The sequence below is a fragment of the Sipha flava genome, unplaced genomic scaffold (genome assembly GCF_003268045.1).
Source record: "Sipha flava isolate LNK unplaced genomic scaffold, YSA_version1 102_pilon_pilon, whole genome shotgun sequence".
Classification (NCBI taxonomy): domain Eukaryota; kingdom Metazoa; phylum Arthropoda; class Insecta; order Hemiptera; family Aphididae; genus Sipha; species Sipha flava.
The window spans coordinates 862,137-875,777 of record NW_020271716.1 but is presented as its reverse complement, the minus strand read 5'-3'; the positions used below and the strand labels follow the sequence as shown (position 1 = coordinate 875,777).

Sequence of the window (13,641 nt, the reverse complement as noted above, 5' to 3'; positions counted from 1 at the left end):
ATAAGCGCGGGGCCTGGTGCAGTCGCACAGATTGCCCTGAAAACAAGATGCACGAGGACGTTTCGTACCAACAGAGTACCGTCCGCCGCACGTGCAGAAACTTCACACCGGTTGAAAACCATAACGCAAAACATTAGGATTGTGTTGCCAGGTAGTGCAACAACGTGCGCGCGTTTATTTCGCCAGAGATCGTCGAATCATTTTGACATGAAGGGGTGAGAGGAAACGATGTAACAGTTATTTCATCGGCGGACCGGAACAGTCTTCTGCCGCGCGTCCGTGGCCAAATTTCCGAATCGCGAACGCACCTCGTTTACACCCAACGCGTAACGGCTCACACTCATTCTTACCGACATGGGTCGAACGTATTGTATTAATATCGACCACCCACCCATTACATTAGCAAATAACATTAAACATTAGCAAAGCAACTTCAATAAAGGTAATTTTGGAGCTTGAGGTAATGGAACTTAGTACTTAATGTATGAGCCTAGGTCCAATCAAGTTTCACGTGTTCAAAATTGAAATAACATTTAGAAAATTGCAAATATTTTTAACCACCCAATTTTTTTTGGGGGGGGGGTCGATCGACCCCCTTGACCTATGAGGTGTGCGCCACTGCCAGCACGTAAAAAGACGTCCGTCGTCCATTACCAGCGGTGAAGTATATGACTGTTTGGTTTAAACTACCTCGGTCACAGAATGAATAGATTTATATATATATATATATACAAATAAATAGTTTCGAACTCGACATTTGGTAGTTTTCCCAAACTGTACAAAACAGCATATACACATATACATGTGTGTATGTGTGTGTGTGTGTGTGTGTATGTGTACCTGAGCTTATGTGCGTGTGTGAGCATGTGAACTCGTATACATCTCAGATCGTAATTCTTATTGGCTGTCGCTCTCGCGTTTGCCATCATCACCGCCATCACCGCCGCCGGACATCGTTTCTCATGCATAATGCATTATTTATTATTGATTGCATTATATGATACACGTTTTTATATTATACATATACATATAAATATACATATATATTTTGCACGTAATCAATATATTATTATTGCGAGTGTGTGCGTAGTACGCATATTAGTTGGCTCGGGCGAGATTCTTGTCGCGGGACATTTCATTACTAAACCGGACGAGTTTCGCGAAAGCTCCGTTTCTCCCGGGAAATATGCGCTCGAACGTTCTTAAAACAACAACGGCAATAATAATAATAAGTTCGCCCGACTTTTTTTCGGATCGGAAATTGCGCGTTTGAGTGAAAAAAGGTTTGGGAACATGTTGTACACGTATACATAATATAGTATGTATAATATAATATAATATTCATAATATTTGTCTTACAACACTTATTTGATTTGACGAGCTCGAAATCGTATTTCGTAAGGTAAAATGTAGTAATAAAAAAGTTCTCACGCACACACACAAATATATTCTCTCACGCTAACACACCACATACACACTTACACTCGTAAATATATCACTTTTTACTTGTCTATGTAAGACTGTGCGTGAGTGCGTACTCAACAAAAAAAGCTCACGGAATAAAAAGAGAATTTTCTTAATGATTTTTACGTCGTTTATGCACACGACACAAAAAAATTTCGTTTGTATGCGTGTTTTTTTTATTTTATTTTATTTTTTTTTTGAAGAAATTCCATTTTAATTTTCTAAATACGACTATGCAACAAAAAAATTCAACACGATTGTATTATAAGACGTTTGCACGCACTATACACGAAAAAAATAACGCGCTTTTATGTTATATAGTATTAGGTGCTCGACATGAATAAGACTAATAACAAAAAAAAAATAAATAAAAAAAATATAATAAATAATAGTCCAGAGTCCCTGCATTTTTATACGCTTGACGTGGAATTAATGTAATGTAATGCGTGTATTAATTTATTAAACGATGTTCTATAAAAATAATGTTTGGCATCGACCCATAGTCCTGCTGCGTTTCTTCCGCTGGAAATCGTTTTATTTTTTGCGTTTGAATTTTACATTTTTATTTCCAAATAGTTCTCGCCGTAGGCGATTTACGTTAAGCACGTCATAATGATGAGTCGTGTAAAACTTGAAGATAAAAACACTGGTAAAAAAGCACTTAAACAAAGAAGACTTTTGTTCAAGATTTTTTTGCTTCCATTCCGTTTCATCTGAAAAACGGCATCGTGACACGTTTACAAATTTTTACCATCCACGGTGTCGCGACAAATGTTCATTCATTTATCGTAATTAAGAAAATAAAATAAAAGAGAAAAATTCAAACGACTTTAATAGTTTACAGATAATTTTTGAGTCAGGTGACAACGACTTTGGCCGCGCCCATGCCATAACAAAAATATTAAATAACTCGGGTACATATTATAACAATAGTACCGAGATGGCTTCCACTAGGAAAAATAATGTTTTCCATAAATATACTGTAGACCGTGAACATTTTCCTTGTGAGGGACATCGTATAAAATATCCTATTTGCGTCATTTACTATAGCCAGGTAGTCGGTATTTCACGATATTAGTCACTATTGCAAGACGCATATTATCTTGCAAGTTTGAAACACGGTTTTGTAATTTACACCTCAAAGTAATTTCTCGGTGATTTTCAGCTATTGTTAAAATCATTCCCTTTTACGAAGAATAGTTGTAGTTCCGGCGAGAAACACCGGAAGATCAGACAGTCATAAATTAATGAAAACTACTGAAGGTAATATTATTATCGTTTCGTTGCATTTCGAATTTTGTAAGAAAACATTGAAATGTGATTTTGTTTATAATAAACTTTGGTACCCCTAGTTCAAGGCCAGTTTTATAATTACAAACTATTGATATACCGTTTCATCAGATTTTGTTTCAAAATTAATTTTGAACCGTTTCAAGTTTTTAATTTAAGAACAATTAAAGTAGTTCGTCAAAAATGTTATATTATAAGTAATCGACATAATTATTCTAATGAATTATAAATTAAAATAAAATAGTTGAACTATTATCACCATTTTATGTTCTGTAAAGTATGTTTTGAGTCCATAAAAAAAGTTAAGAATTAACTATAAGTGAATAAAAAACTAAAAATAATTAATGAAAAAACATTTTTTATGAACCATGGTTACTGAAGAATTTTTGCGTTTTAACAAAAAAATTAAATGTAAATATCTGCACTGATTGTTTTTAATTAAGAAAATACATTACAAAAATCGTTTAAGATTTTATTTTAATGTAAAAATACTAAAATTAAAAATATTTTCAAAATAATAACCGTAAACGTCCGGCTTGCTTTTTATACATTTTACTAGATTTTTTGATTGTTGACGATTATAATAAATATTCCAGAAAATTAAAAACACTTATAGCATTAACTTTTAGTTGGGTTCAATAATTTCATAATTTATTTTGTATATTTTTACAATTTTATAACAATAAAAAAATATTTCAGAAGTAATTTAATTTTAAAAAAACATAAAACATAAATTTTGAAAATGGTTTAAAGATATCAGTGTCGTATTTTTATTTTCATAATAGAAAATCTAATATTTTTACTATGGTTATTATATTTTTAACGAAAACACCTAGTACAATACTTTTTCATTAAGTTTAAAGAGTAATCTAGCATGTGTAAAAATTAAACTAAATATTATAATTTTTTCAGATTTAAAAAAAATCCCATATATTTTGATATAATTTATATAAATTCGTATTTATTAATATTTTTATTTATTTATTTGTTTTTTTTTTTTTTAAATAAAGTAAATATTATTAATATTTGTTAGTCGTATTTGTAACTCAAAATTGGTTAAAAATTATCAATTTTTACTTTAAATTTGGAAATATATAATTTCTTAATCGCCGTTTATTTTAATATATTTTTAATTGTCATACTAATTTTTTACTATTTTATTCTCACATATAATGGATAATGTTTATGTTTTTATTATTAAAACCGTTTGCTACTCAAAATCAAATAGATAACTAAAATGTGTGTAACTTCGAGTATTAATAATTTAATTCATACACTAATTGTTATCAAATAATTAATGTGTGTATGTACATCGGATATAAATATACATATATAAGTTCTTGAATCTAATCAATTTGACTAATGGAACATTATGAGTTCCAAGAATTAAATTAATAAATTAAATTAAAATAAACATTACATTTTCAAGTATAAATTTTACTATTTACAAATAATAGTATAATATAAGATTCAATGAAGTCCTGCATCATTATTTTATAATATTTAATAATAAATAGTAAAAAAATCATCGCCATTAAATGGAAATAGAACTACTTCAAGTAGTGTAAAAATAAAATAATGGATTACATTATATTTTTATAACAACGAATTACAATAATTATCTGGTTTACAATATGTCCTTATTGACAAAAATTGATGACTCGATTATGTTTGTATTCACGGTGAATAACAGTTTTTAACAATGCAGATTTTTTGGACCCTCAAATAACGAAAAAAGGTTTAGACCTTGTGGGTATTAAAAATAATGACGCAGGCTTCTATTTTACATATATATATATATATTTGTAATTTATTTTGATATATCTACTATTTTTTCTTTTTTTTTTTTATATAATATTTTTTCCTTTTTTATAAGAATTATATTATCAAGAATATAGTTTTTTAATTTTTTTTTTCTCTTAAGAACTATAAATTTTATTACCAACAATTAATTAATATACAATATGCTAAGTAAGCAGATATTATTTTGATTACGTTATTTAACTTAATTTTTATTCTATTTTTCGTTCTAAAATAATGTAATAATATATCACTTAATTATGATGTACACTTTAATTTTTCCATTTTTTATAAATGTTTCATAAAATATGAGGAATGAACCATAAATGAATATGTGCGCAATATAAAGAGAATTTAAAAAATAAAAATACGTGTCTCTATATTACACTATAATGAAAAACACACATAGACATATACGCATATATATTCATGTGTATATATCTATAAATAGGTATTTTACTTACAAATTAAATTTCACGATATAGGTAAATAATAATTGCTCTATTTTACGTTATATACAAATTTAGTACCAATACGTTATTAATAAATACTAAATTTGAATACGCTTTTGACAATGAACTTTCAGATGCATTATTAGTACCAAGGGAATAAAGCGGGGCAGTATATATATTTTTTATACTTAACCTGTCATGTAATAGTTATGTCTATAATAATATATTTAATTCATTAGTATAATGAGTATATTTAAAAACTTCGATCCCTTAATGAATCAATTTTTTATTCATACAAATATGTAAATATAATCAATTTATTGTATACCTGCTCGAATATTGAACTGAAATCCATTAACTGAGGCGTTCAACATTTTGTTCAATAAACATATTAACGTGATAATAATTCGGTACTATTTAGTATAATCTGATGAATTTGGGTACAGAATATGCAACTGCAATCAGCTAGATTTGATTCTCACCTACGTATAATTGACCCATTAGTATACTACAAACCAATGATAACGAATAAAAATTAAAACTAAACATATCTGATCGTCAAATCAAAATAAATTTTAATTAAACACTAAAGGAAAATAATTTAAAATTGTATACGTCAACTCTATTGTGGTAAAATTATAAGCATTATTCCAAAAATATAAGTAACCTAAAATATTAAACCATAATTATATATATATATATATTATAAGAAAATGTCGTAAAGTCAATTGGTTTCTACATTTTTTTTTTTGTTATAACTTTTTTGAAAATCGTTCTCATTGATTTGTTATTATTTAAATGTTTTATTACGCTTTAAGTTAACTTAATAGTACTTTTTACCCATGAAAGTAAAAAATTAAAATTATGAACCTATACAGTTGAAAAAACAACCCATGTGTAAAATAAAGATCTGGGCAGGTCAATACATTTTAGCTCTCACTGTTCCAACCTTTTACATTTTTTAAGATTCAACCAACCTTTTTAACAACATTATACCTGGCTCACAGTAATGTTTCATTATTATTAAAATACATTAACGACAACAATAAATTATACTACAGTCGTATTTGAGTGCAATACAGTTTACTATACCATTATCGTAAAATGTTTTTTCTTTTTTTTTTAATTCACACCATTGGAATAACTCATTAACCTTTCATTTAAATGTCAAATTCAACTCATCTCCGTATTTTCTTTTTTCATAAACAAAATAAAAAGAAAAATCGTTCGATACCTATACATGATCCAGAGAAGAAACGTTCTTTACGGCTTTTACGAACTTTAATTAGCTAATAATTAATTTTTAGGATCTATTCCTCAACATGAATACAGTTTTCTCAGTTAAACCCTACAGATCTTATGAATAGTTTTCGATCAAATAAGACTTTATTTATTCAATTAAATATGAACAACACTGTTAAAGTAAATATTGTTAGATTGTAGTTAGTAAATTATGCTATACAAATAAGAGCGGCTATTTATTCAAGATTAATAATTCGATTTATTTGATTACAATATTTCACTGGTCCGATGTCTGACTAGATTAAGGTCTAAATATTTTTACAAGAAATAAAGTTTGGAGTTAATTAGTTATTATACATAGATCTTGACTGAATTTCCAAAATGTTGTGTTCAGTCTAAACTAATTGTAAATTAATTATACAAATTTTATTTACACTTTATATATATATATATATATATGTAATATGTACCTAGGTATATAAAAAAAATATAAAAAGATTGTAATTGTATACTGGTTATTTAGTTAAGATCGTTGCATTAGTATTTGAAATTAAAATGATACAATTTATGTCTTGATGAGATTTATTAATTAATTATTTATTCGTAATCAGATAATGAACTTATACAATACACTGAACTTAATTATTTTAAAAATAAAATATAATAATCACATGACTCATTACGAATGTTCATGTTAAATAAATATAAATAATGAACAAGTAATAAAAGTTAAAAAAAATGTAGGCATTGGCATTCCTGTTGAAACAAAAAAGAAATAAGAGGGAAAAATTTGTTAAAAAAAAAAAAAACGTTAAATATTAGAATAGACCCAATTCTTTAATATACATATATATTTGACTTGTATGCAGTTATGTCACTTCTATATAAATGTAATAAAAATGCGAATAACTTTACAGCAAAATTTTTAAGTAGCACTTTTATTTGGAACTTATAATTAGCATATTATTATTCTAGTATGTATGAGTTCATAACTTAAAAATTGCAAATTAATAACAATTACCGACAACTTTTATATTTTTTATTACATAAAAAATGTGTACATATATTTCACATAGTATAAAAAATAGTAGTTTACACCCTTTATAGCTTAGAAATATAGAATACCAAAAAAGAGTATTTTTTGTAACAATACAAGTTAAATAAACAAAATATAAAAACAACAAAAAAAACCAATTATTAATGTAGCTAGAAAATTTAATAAAAATATTATATCCAAAGCTAAATGCTAAAAACTGAATTAAAACATGAATTTAACATATTTAAATTAGTTTATCCAAAAATTAAAAGTGATTTCAATAGCATATTTAAATAATATACAGTAGTCATTTATGTACCTGTATTGATGATATAATATCAACGCTTTATTTTTTTTTTTTGTAAAAATAACCCTTAATTTTATTTTTTCGTATTGTCTCCTTTAACTGATTTAGTCTGGTATATAATATCATTGGTAGTTTTATTTTTCATTTAAATCAATACATTGAGAAAAAATTGAATTGTATACCGTCATTGCTTGAAAATATATAATTGAATTGAAGTTTTCTATTTAATTTGGGCATGAGTCGTATTTGCGATTGCTCCTGTTCGAGACGTTGAAATATACTTGGACAAATTATTAGAAAACTATTATTATGAATAACAGGAGCCGTATTGCTTTTGAATGGTTGCCAACATGTAATTTAACTTTAAATTTAACTTAAAAACAAATTGTAATAACGAGTATCAATACTTATTTTAACTATTCTATTAATTTAAAGTAATTAACATATTGTATTTAAAATATGATTATAAATATTTCATAAAGTAGGTAGTACTACAAACACACGAAGAAATAATTTTTGTAGCTATAAATTCACTAATCATGTTTAATATTCAGAATGTATCTTACTCAATTGACATAAATGTTATTGGAATAGCAATAAATGTAAAAGTAATTCTATTTTTAGAATACCTGAGTAATATTATTATTATTTTTTTATTTTTTCGCAACCAAGCAAACATTTTTAAAAATAATTAATAATTAAATATAACATGTTACTAATTAATTAAGTTATTAAGTTATTTAGTTACTAATATCTTTTAAATTTTGATTTATTTCTTATGTTATGATTCTCACACACTATATTTAGTTCTATAAATAATATTAATTAGTTAGAAAATATATACCTAATAGCAACAAATGCTGTAATGATTCGGTTAGCTAACGAAGTAAAACAATCAAAAACGCTATTTTCTTAGCCTTTTTTTATTTCACATTTTTCCAATAACCTTTTTTTCTAATTTACTTTTCCTCTGTAGTTTATAACATTTTCATTTCGGACTTTTAACACACCAAAATAAAAATTTACTTCCAATGTCCGGCCATGTTTTTATTTTATTCTTTCAGCTTGGTTTAGGCTGTGTAAGCTTTCAGAGTATATATACGAGTATATAATGAAAATAATAAATCCTAGATACATTTACTACGAAATTATTTCATTCACAAAAAAAAAAAAAAAAAAAAAAAATTTATTAATATAATATCTTTGATAACTGTAAGAAATATTTGTCAATACTTCCAGTACTAGTATAAATTTCAACTTTAAATTGAATTTCGTATTAATTAATGAAAACAATTTTTTGGTCTTTATTGTGTAAACTTTAAAATATGATGAAAGAATAAATAAACTGAATTAAAATATCAATTGAATAAATATAAAAATAAATAACTAAGATAAAAATTTTCTACTCGATGGGATTAAATAAAAATATATCAAACGCGAAACCTAAAACAAATAATACATAAGATTTTACACAATACCTACTTAAATTATCAGCACAGAAACATTTAATTAAGTATTGTTTACTGTATTGTTTTAACTGTAAACAAATTACTCAATTTCGTTTCTAAAATCTGTCCACAATATTAATCATGAAGACGTGAAAAATATATTTTAATTATAAAGTCACCCGTTGCATAATTTATTTAGTTTATCTTAAGATTAAAATAAAAATACAATGGTGTGCTGGTATTAAAAATTATTATACAAGTACTTTTCTGAAAACTAAACGCACCAATGTTTTGAATTTAATGAAAACGATGTACAGACATATTATACTATAGTAAATAATTCAATACCTCTATAACAAAGTAATAACGATTTATAAAATTATTTTGCTTTTGTGAGTTTTGGAATCAAAATATAAATAATGAATTTTCAAAAGCGCTTACTTTGTGATTAAAAATTCAGAATTTGATATGCTAATCGTATTCAAATGTTTGAATAAAATCTTTTTTTCATAAAAATTCGTTTTATAATTCTTTATATTTAATTTATAATATGAAAACAATAGTATATTTAAAATGTATACATATTATATACTACTTCCATATTACAAACGCAGTTAAAATACAAAATAAAAAATAAAAGGAAAAACTACTACAACAGAAGAAATACATTTTCAAAAAATGATAGATAGTGCTAAGTATTGTAATGGGATCAAGAAGTTAATACATAAACGTACATTAGTGTGCATGTGTGTTTGGAGAAAATCGTCGTTCGTGATTTTTTCTATATAAGTGTTTCGATCATACAGCCCCACTAGAGGCAAACATTTTACTAACGAGTTGAACACTGGCGGAAAGAGTTAAACTTGAACTTTGGGCGGTGTTCTAAGCTCTTTACGTTAAAACCTCCGGATACTTGGATAGCTTATGCACACGTATATTTTTCACGTGTATTTTGTACCACTTTTTTTCTATATATATATATATATGTTTGAATAAACAAGAAATCTATGTTGTATACGGTATTCACGTACTAAACAAAATAGATAACATATACACACACACATATACACATACTCACTCGAAAAGGGGCGGATAAGTGTTGAAAATTAGTGCACCTCTTCGGTTTCGTGATCACGGTAGTGCGACTCGTAAAATAATACTTATCGAGCCTTGCTTATGGTAACATACGAAATATGGACGGTAACAGGTTTTCAAATCAGGGAGTACGCGAATATTTAGTCGTCTTGTTTTTTATCGTAACAAAGCAATGTTTATACGTGCACTAGATGAAACATAATAATTTTTAGTTCAAACAACGTGGTCATCCAATAGTATGGAACACGTCACAATTCTAATTTTTACGGTATGTTTATCAAGAAATCGAACGAGAAGGAATGAAAAAAAACTGTTAGTTCATATTTTAAACGTGAAATTAACTGAAAACAATGCAAAGTAACGTCGTGAGTTACAAAATTTAAAATTTAAACAATTTAATATGGATGAATATAAACACTTTATTTTTAAAATATTCTATAAATACTTAACAGCAAAATTTGAAAATCTGGTACATATAATTTTAAAAAATTATATTGTAGACTGCTTACCACTTAGGTAAAACAAATTGTTATAAATTTAGAAATCAATAAATTTTATTGTGTAATCGTTCAGCGATTCCAATATCTCTACGATCAATAAAAATAGCTCATGCTCTATTTAAATGAAACAATATTAGTCAAAAACCTGGAAACAGAAATGTTTTTCTCCAACTCGCTTTTTATCAGTGGTTTTACTTATGACTTTAATGGTTTGTTCTTTTCGTCGGTTACAATAAAGCGAGTTTATTCGATTTAGAACAATTTCGCCTAACCGCTCCAGCATGCGGTGAACCTAGTGTTCCAAAGCATCCGAGTAAAAATCCAACCAAAAAATGGGTAGCGCACCGAAAGAATTCATAAAAACGTTTTAAAATAAAATAATACATATAAAACAATGGCTATTGCCATATTATCGGTGACTTGCTTCCAGTGCCACGCCGATCTTTCGCGGCACCGAAGATCGTGAAACGTTTCATCGTGCCGTTCGCGGGCAACACCGGACGTGAACACACCTTTTCACTACTGTACCGTTACCTACACCTGCAGCGGTGCCGAACTCAAATTACCAACGAGCTACGTCATTATACACGCCGAAAGAGCGAAACATTTTATTTTTGTAGACACCCATTTACTTTGGTTTTTTTTTTTTTTGCACTCCTCTCGACGGTTAGTTCGTAACTCGTAGACGGAGACGAAATTCGTCTCCACAAATACCCATAACGATCAGTAATGCACCTCGTCAACACTCGACGTGCCGCCGAACGTTTACCGTTAGGTCGTTCAGCGTCCGGAACACGTGCGCGCGGACGATCGGAATTACGTAACTGCAACACTCGGACGGTGTGCGAATCGCTTACCGATGGAGTAGACCGCGCCGTCCAGCCGGAAAACCGCGTTGGTCCTTTTCCCGAACAGTCCGGTCCTGCATACGGCCGCATCCTGCGCGTCCGCGGGCCCCTCGTTGCGTTTCTCCATTGTCTGCGACGTCTGCCCCCGGCACTACCGGTAGTACGTGCGTGGTGCGTACGTTACACGTACGCGCGCGTTCCAACACCGTCGGTCTTAGCCACCCGGTAGTGTGTTGTGCGGTGGGGGGGGGGAGTAGGACCGTATCAGCGCGTGTACGCGCGCACCGCGGATCGCTCGCAGCGATCGGGGGATGATCGACCGGCACGCGGGCGGGTACGGTGGCGGTGGTGGCGGTGACGGTTGGCGGCGGTGACGAGATAGTAGCGCGTAACCGGCGAAGCAACAGCACCGACGACCGTCCGGTAACCGATGCACGTGGCGAGTGAGGGGCCAAAGGCGGCGGCGACGATAACGGCGGCCCGCGCGTGTGCGTGAGAAAAGTGCGTGTTCCGGCCGAGTCGGGCGCGCGATTCGCGTGTTGTCCGGGACGCGGCGGCGGCGGCGGCGGTGGCGGCGGCGGTCGAATCGTTACGACTACACCGACACGTACCTGCTGTGTTCGCGACACCTCGTGCCCTCGGACTTCGCGGTCCCGGTACAGGGGGCGGCCGGCGGTCGTTTAGGGCTCCTGTCCGGAATTCGGGGAAGCCATTCGAATACGTTCGTTAATAAATCGGTTCACGGACGCGCGCACCTGTCGAACGCGCAACCGTTCGCGCGTTCGACGGCCGTCGTTTTCCCCGGACGGAAACGACAACCGACACGCCGGTGGCGACCACGTTCTCGTCGAGTCCATTGTCAACGGTTACGGGTGGTGATACCGATTTCCAAAAACAGGACGGCGTGCACCGTCGGTGCTTATCGACGATTCCGTCGTCGAGTCGTGAAACACTGTTGTAGGCACCGGGAACCCGTCCGGCGAAAAATGTTTCCTATCCGTCTCGGACTTCCCTACGGTTTTCGCTGTGCATAACGCTTAGAGGTATCTTAAGGGTAATTTATACGACGGAAATAATTGTTCGATGTAATAACGAAATCGGCATGCTGTGGAACGGTTACAATACTGTAAATCAAAACTAAGCGCCTGAAAGCCAACCTCTGTAGAAACGTGTGCAACACGAAAGTATTATGTTATTGTGGTTCGTGTGCTCCGAGACAGGTATAAATGATCGGGCTGCATCAATAATAAATGAAAAACGGTACGAAACTTCGTAAATTGTTTTGCATATACCAACACTCTGATATAAACAACTTTTAAAATTTATTACTACTCTTTAAATATTTGAAAAACAAGACATAAAAATATGATTTTTTTTTTTTTTGTCTTCTCGCTACTCTACTTGTTATCATATTAGATATTAATGTACCTACTGCTAATAAATATTCTATAGTTTATGTATAGATGTATCGTATAATTGTTAGAATACAATAAAAAAAAATCTGTTGAATATATTAAATGTGTATACGTTATGGAAAACTATATTGTTATTTATTTATAATTTAGTAATCTAAATTGATTTTTTTTTTCGTTAAATATTTGAAACGAACAATCTGTGTAAAATGATTTTAAAATTTTAAATTGAATGAGTTTCATGGAAGTAACTGAAAATCATTAATTAATTTTTCAAATACAGTTTACATTGTTATTTATATTATTATATATTATAAATCTACAACTCCTACTTCTCTATCAAGATCATATATTTTAACAACATGCTAAAAAATGTTTTCTAATTGTACACTCATATTGCCTTTAGCCATCACGCTATGACGCACTAATATAAATCGATTAAAAAAAAATAAAAATAAAATAAAACGGTTTAACTAGATGGTAAAACTCTACTTATTATCAGTGCATTGTTTAATTTAATAATATACTAAGATATACAACATGAAATCTATTATTATTTATACTTTTAGAAAGACTGTATGGTACCATGAAATTTTAATCATGTTTTTTTAGAATGACGTAGAGATTCCGTATAATATAACTATTTAATTTAATTCAATTAATACAAACTTAAATTAAAGCTTAATTTATTTTTTAAATCAAAATATTCAATTACATTAGTTTATTATATATACAAATTAATATGTA

General features: G+C 29.9%; 1 protein-coding gene across 2 annotated transcripts in view; it reads right to left on the bottom strand.

Moving 5' to 3' along the window:
* The window catches only part of LOC112681283 (calcium/calmodulin-dependent 3',5'-cyclic nucleotide phosphodiesterase 1A-like), a 455,395-nt gene extending 443,482 nt beyond the window's left edge, over nt 1-11,913 (bottom strand). The window contains exon 1 of one of the 2 annotated variants that reach the window (XM_025551569.1): nt 11,489-11,913. In XM_025551569.1, the coding sequence (XP_025407354.1) occupies nt 11,489-11,609 (121 nt within the window). In that variant the 5' untranslated portion in view covers nt 11,610-11,913. The remainder of the gene's footprint in view (nt 1-11,488) is intronic. The other variant, XM_025551566.1, reaches the window with a different exon arrangement.
* Nucleotides 11,914-13,641: the final 1,728 nt, after the last annotated feature.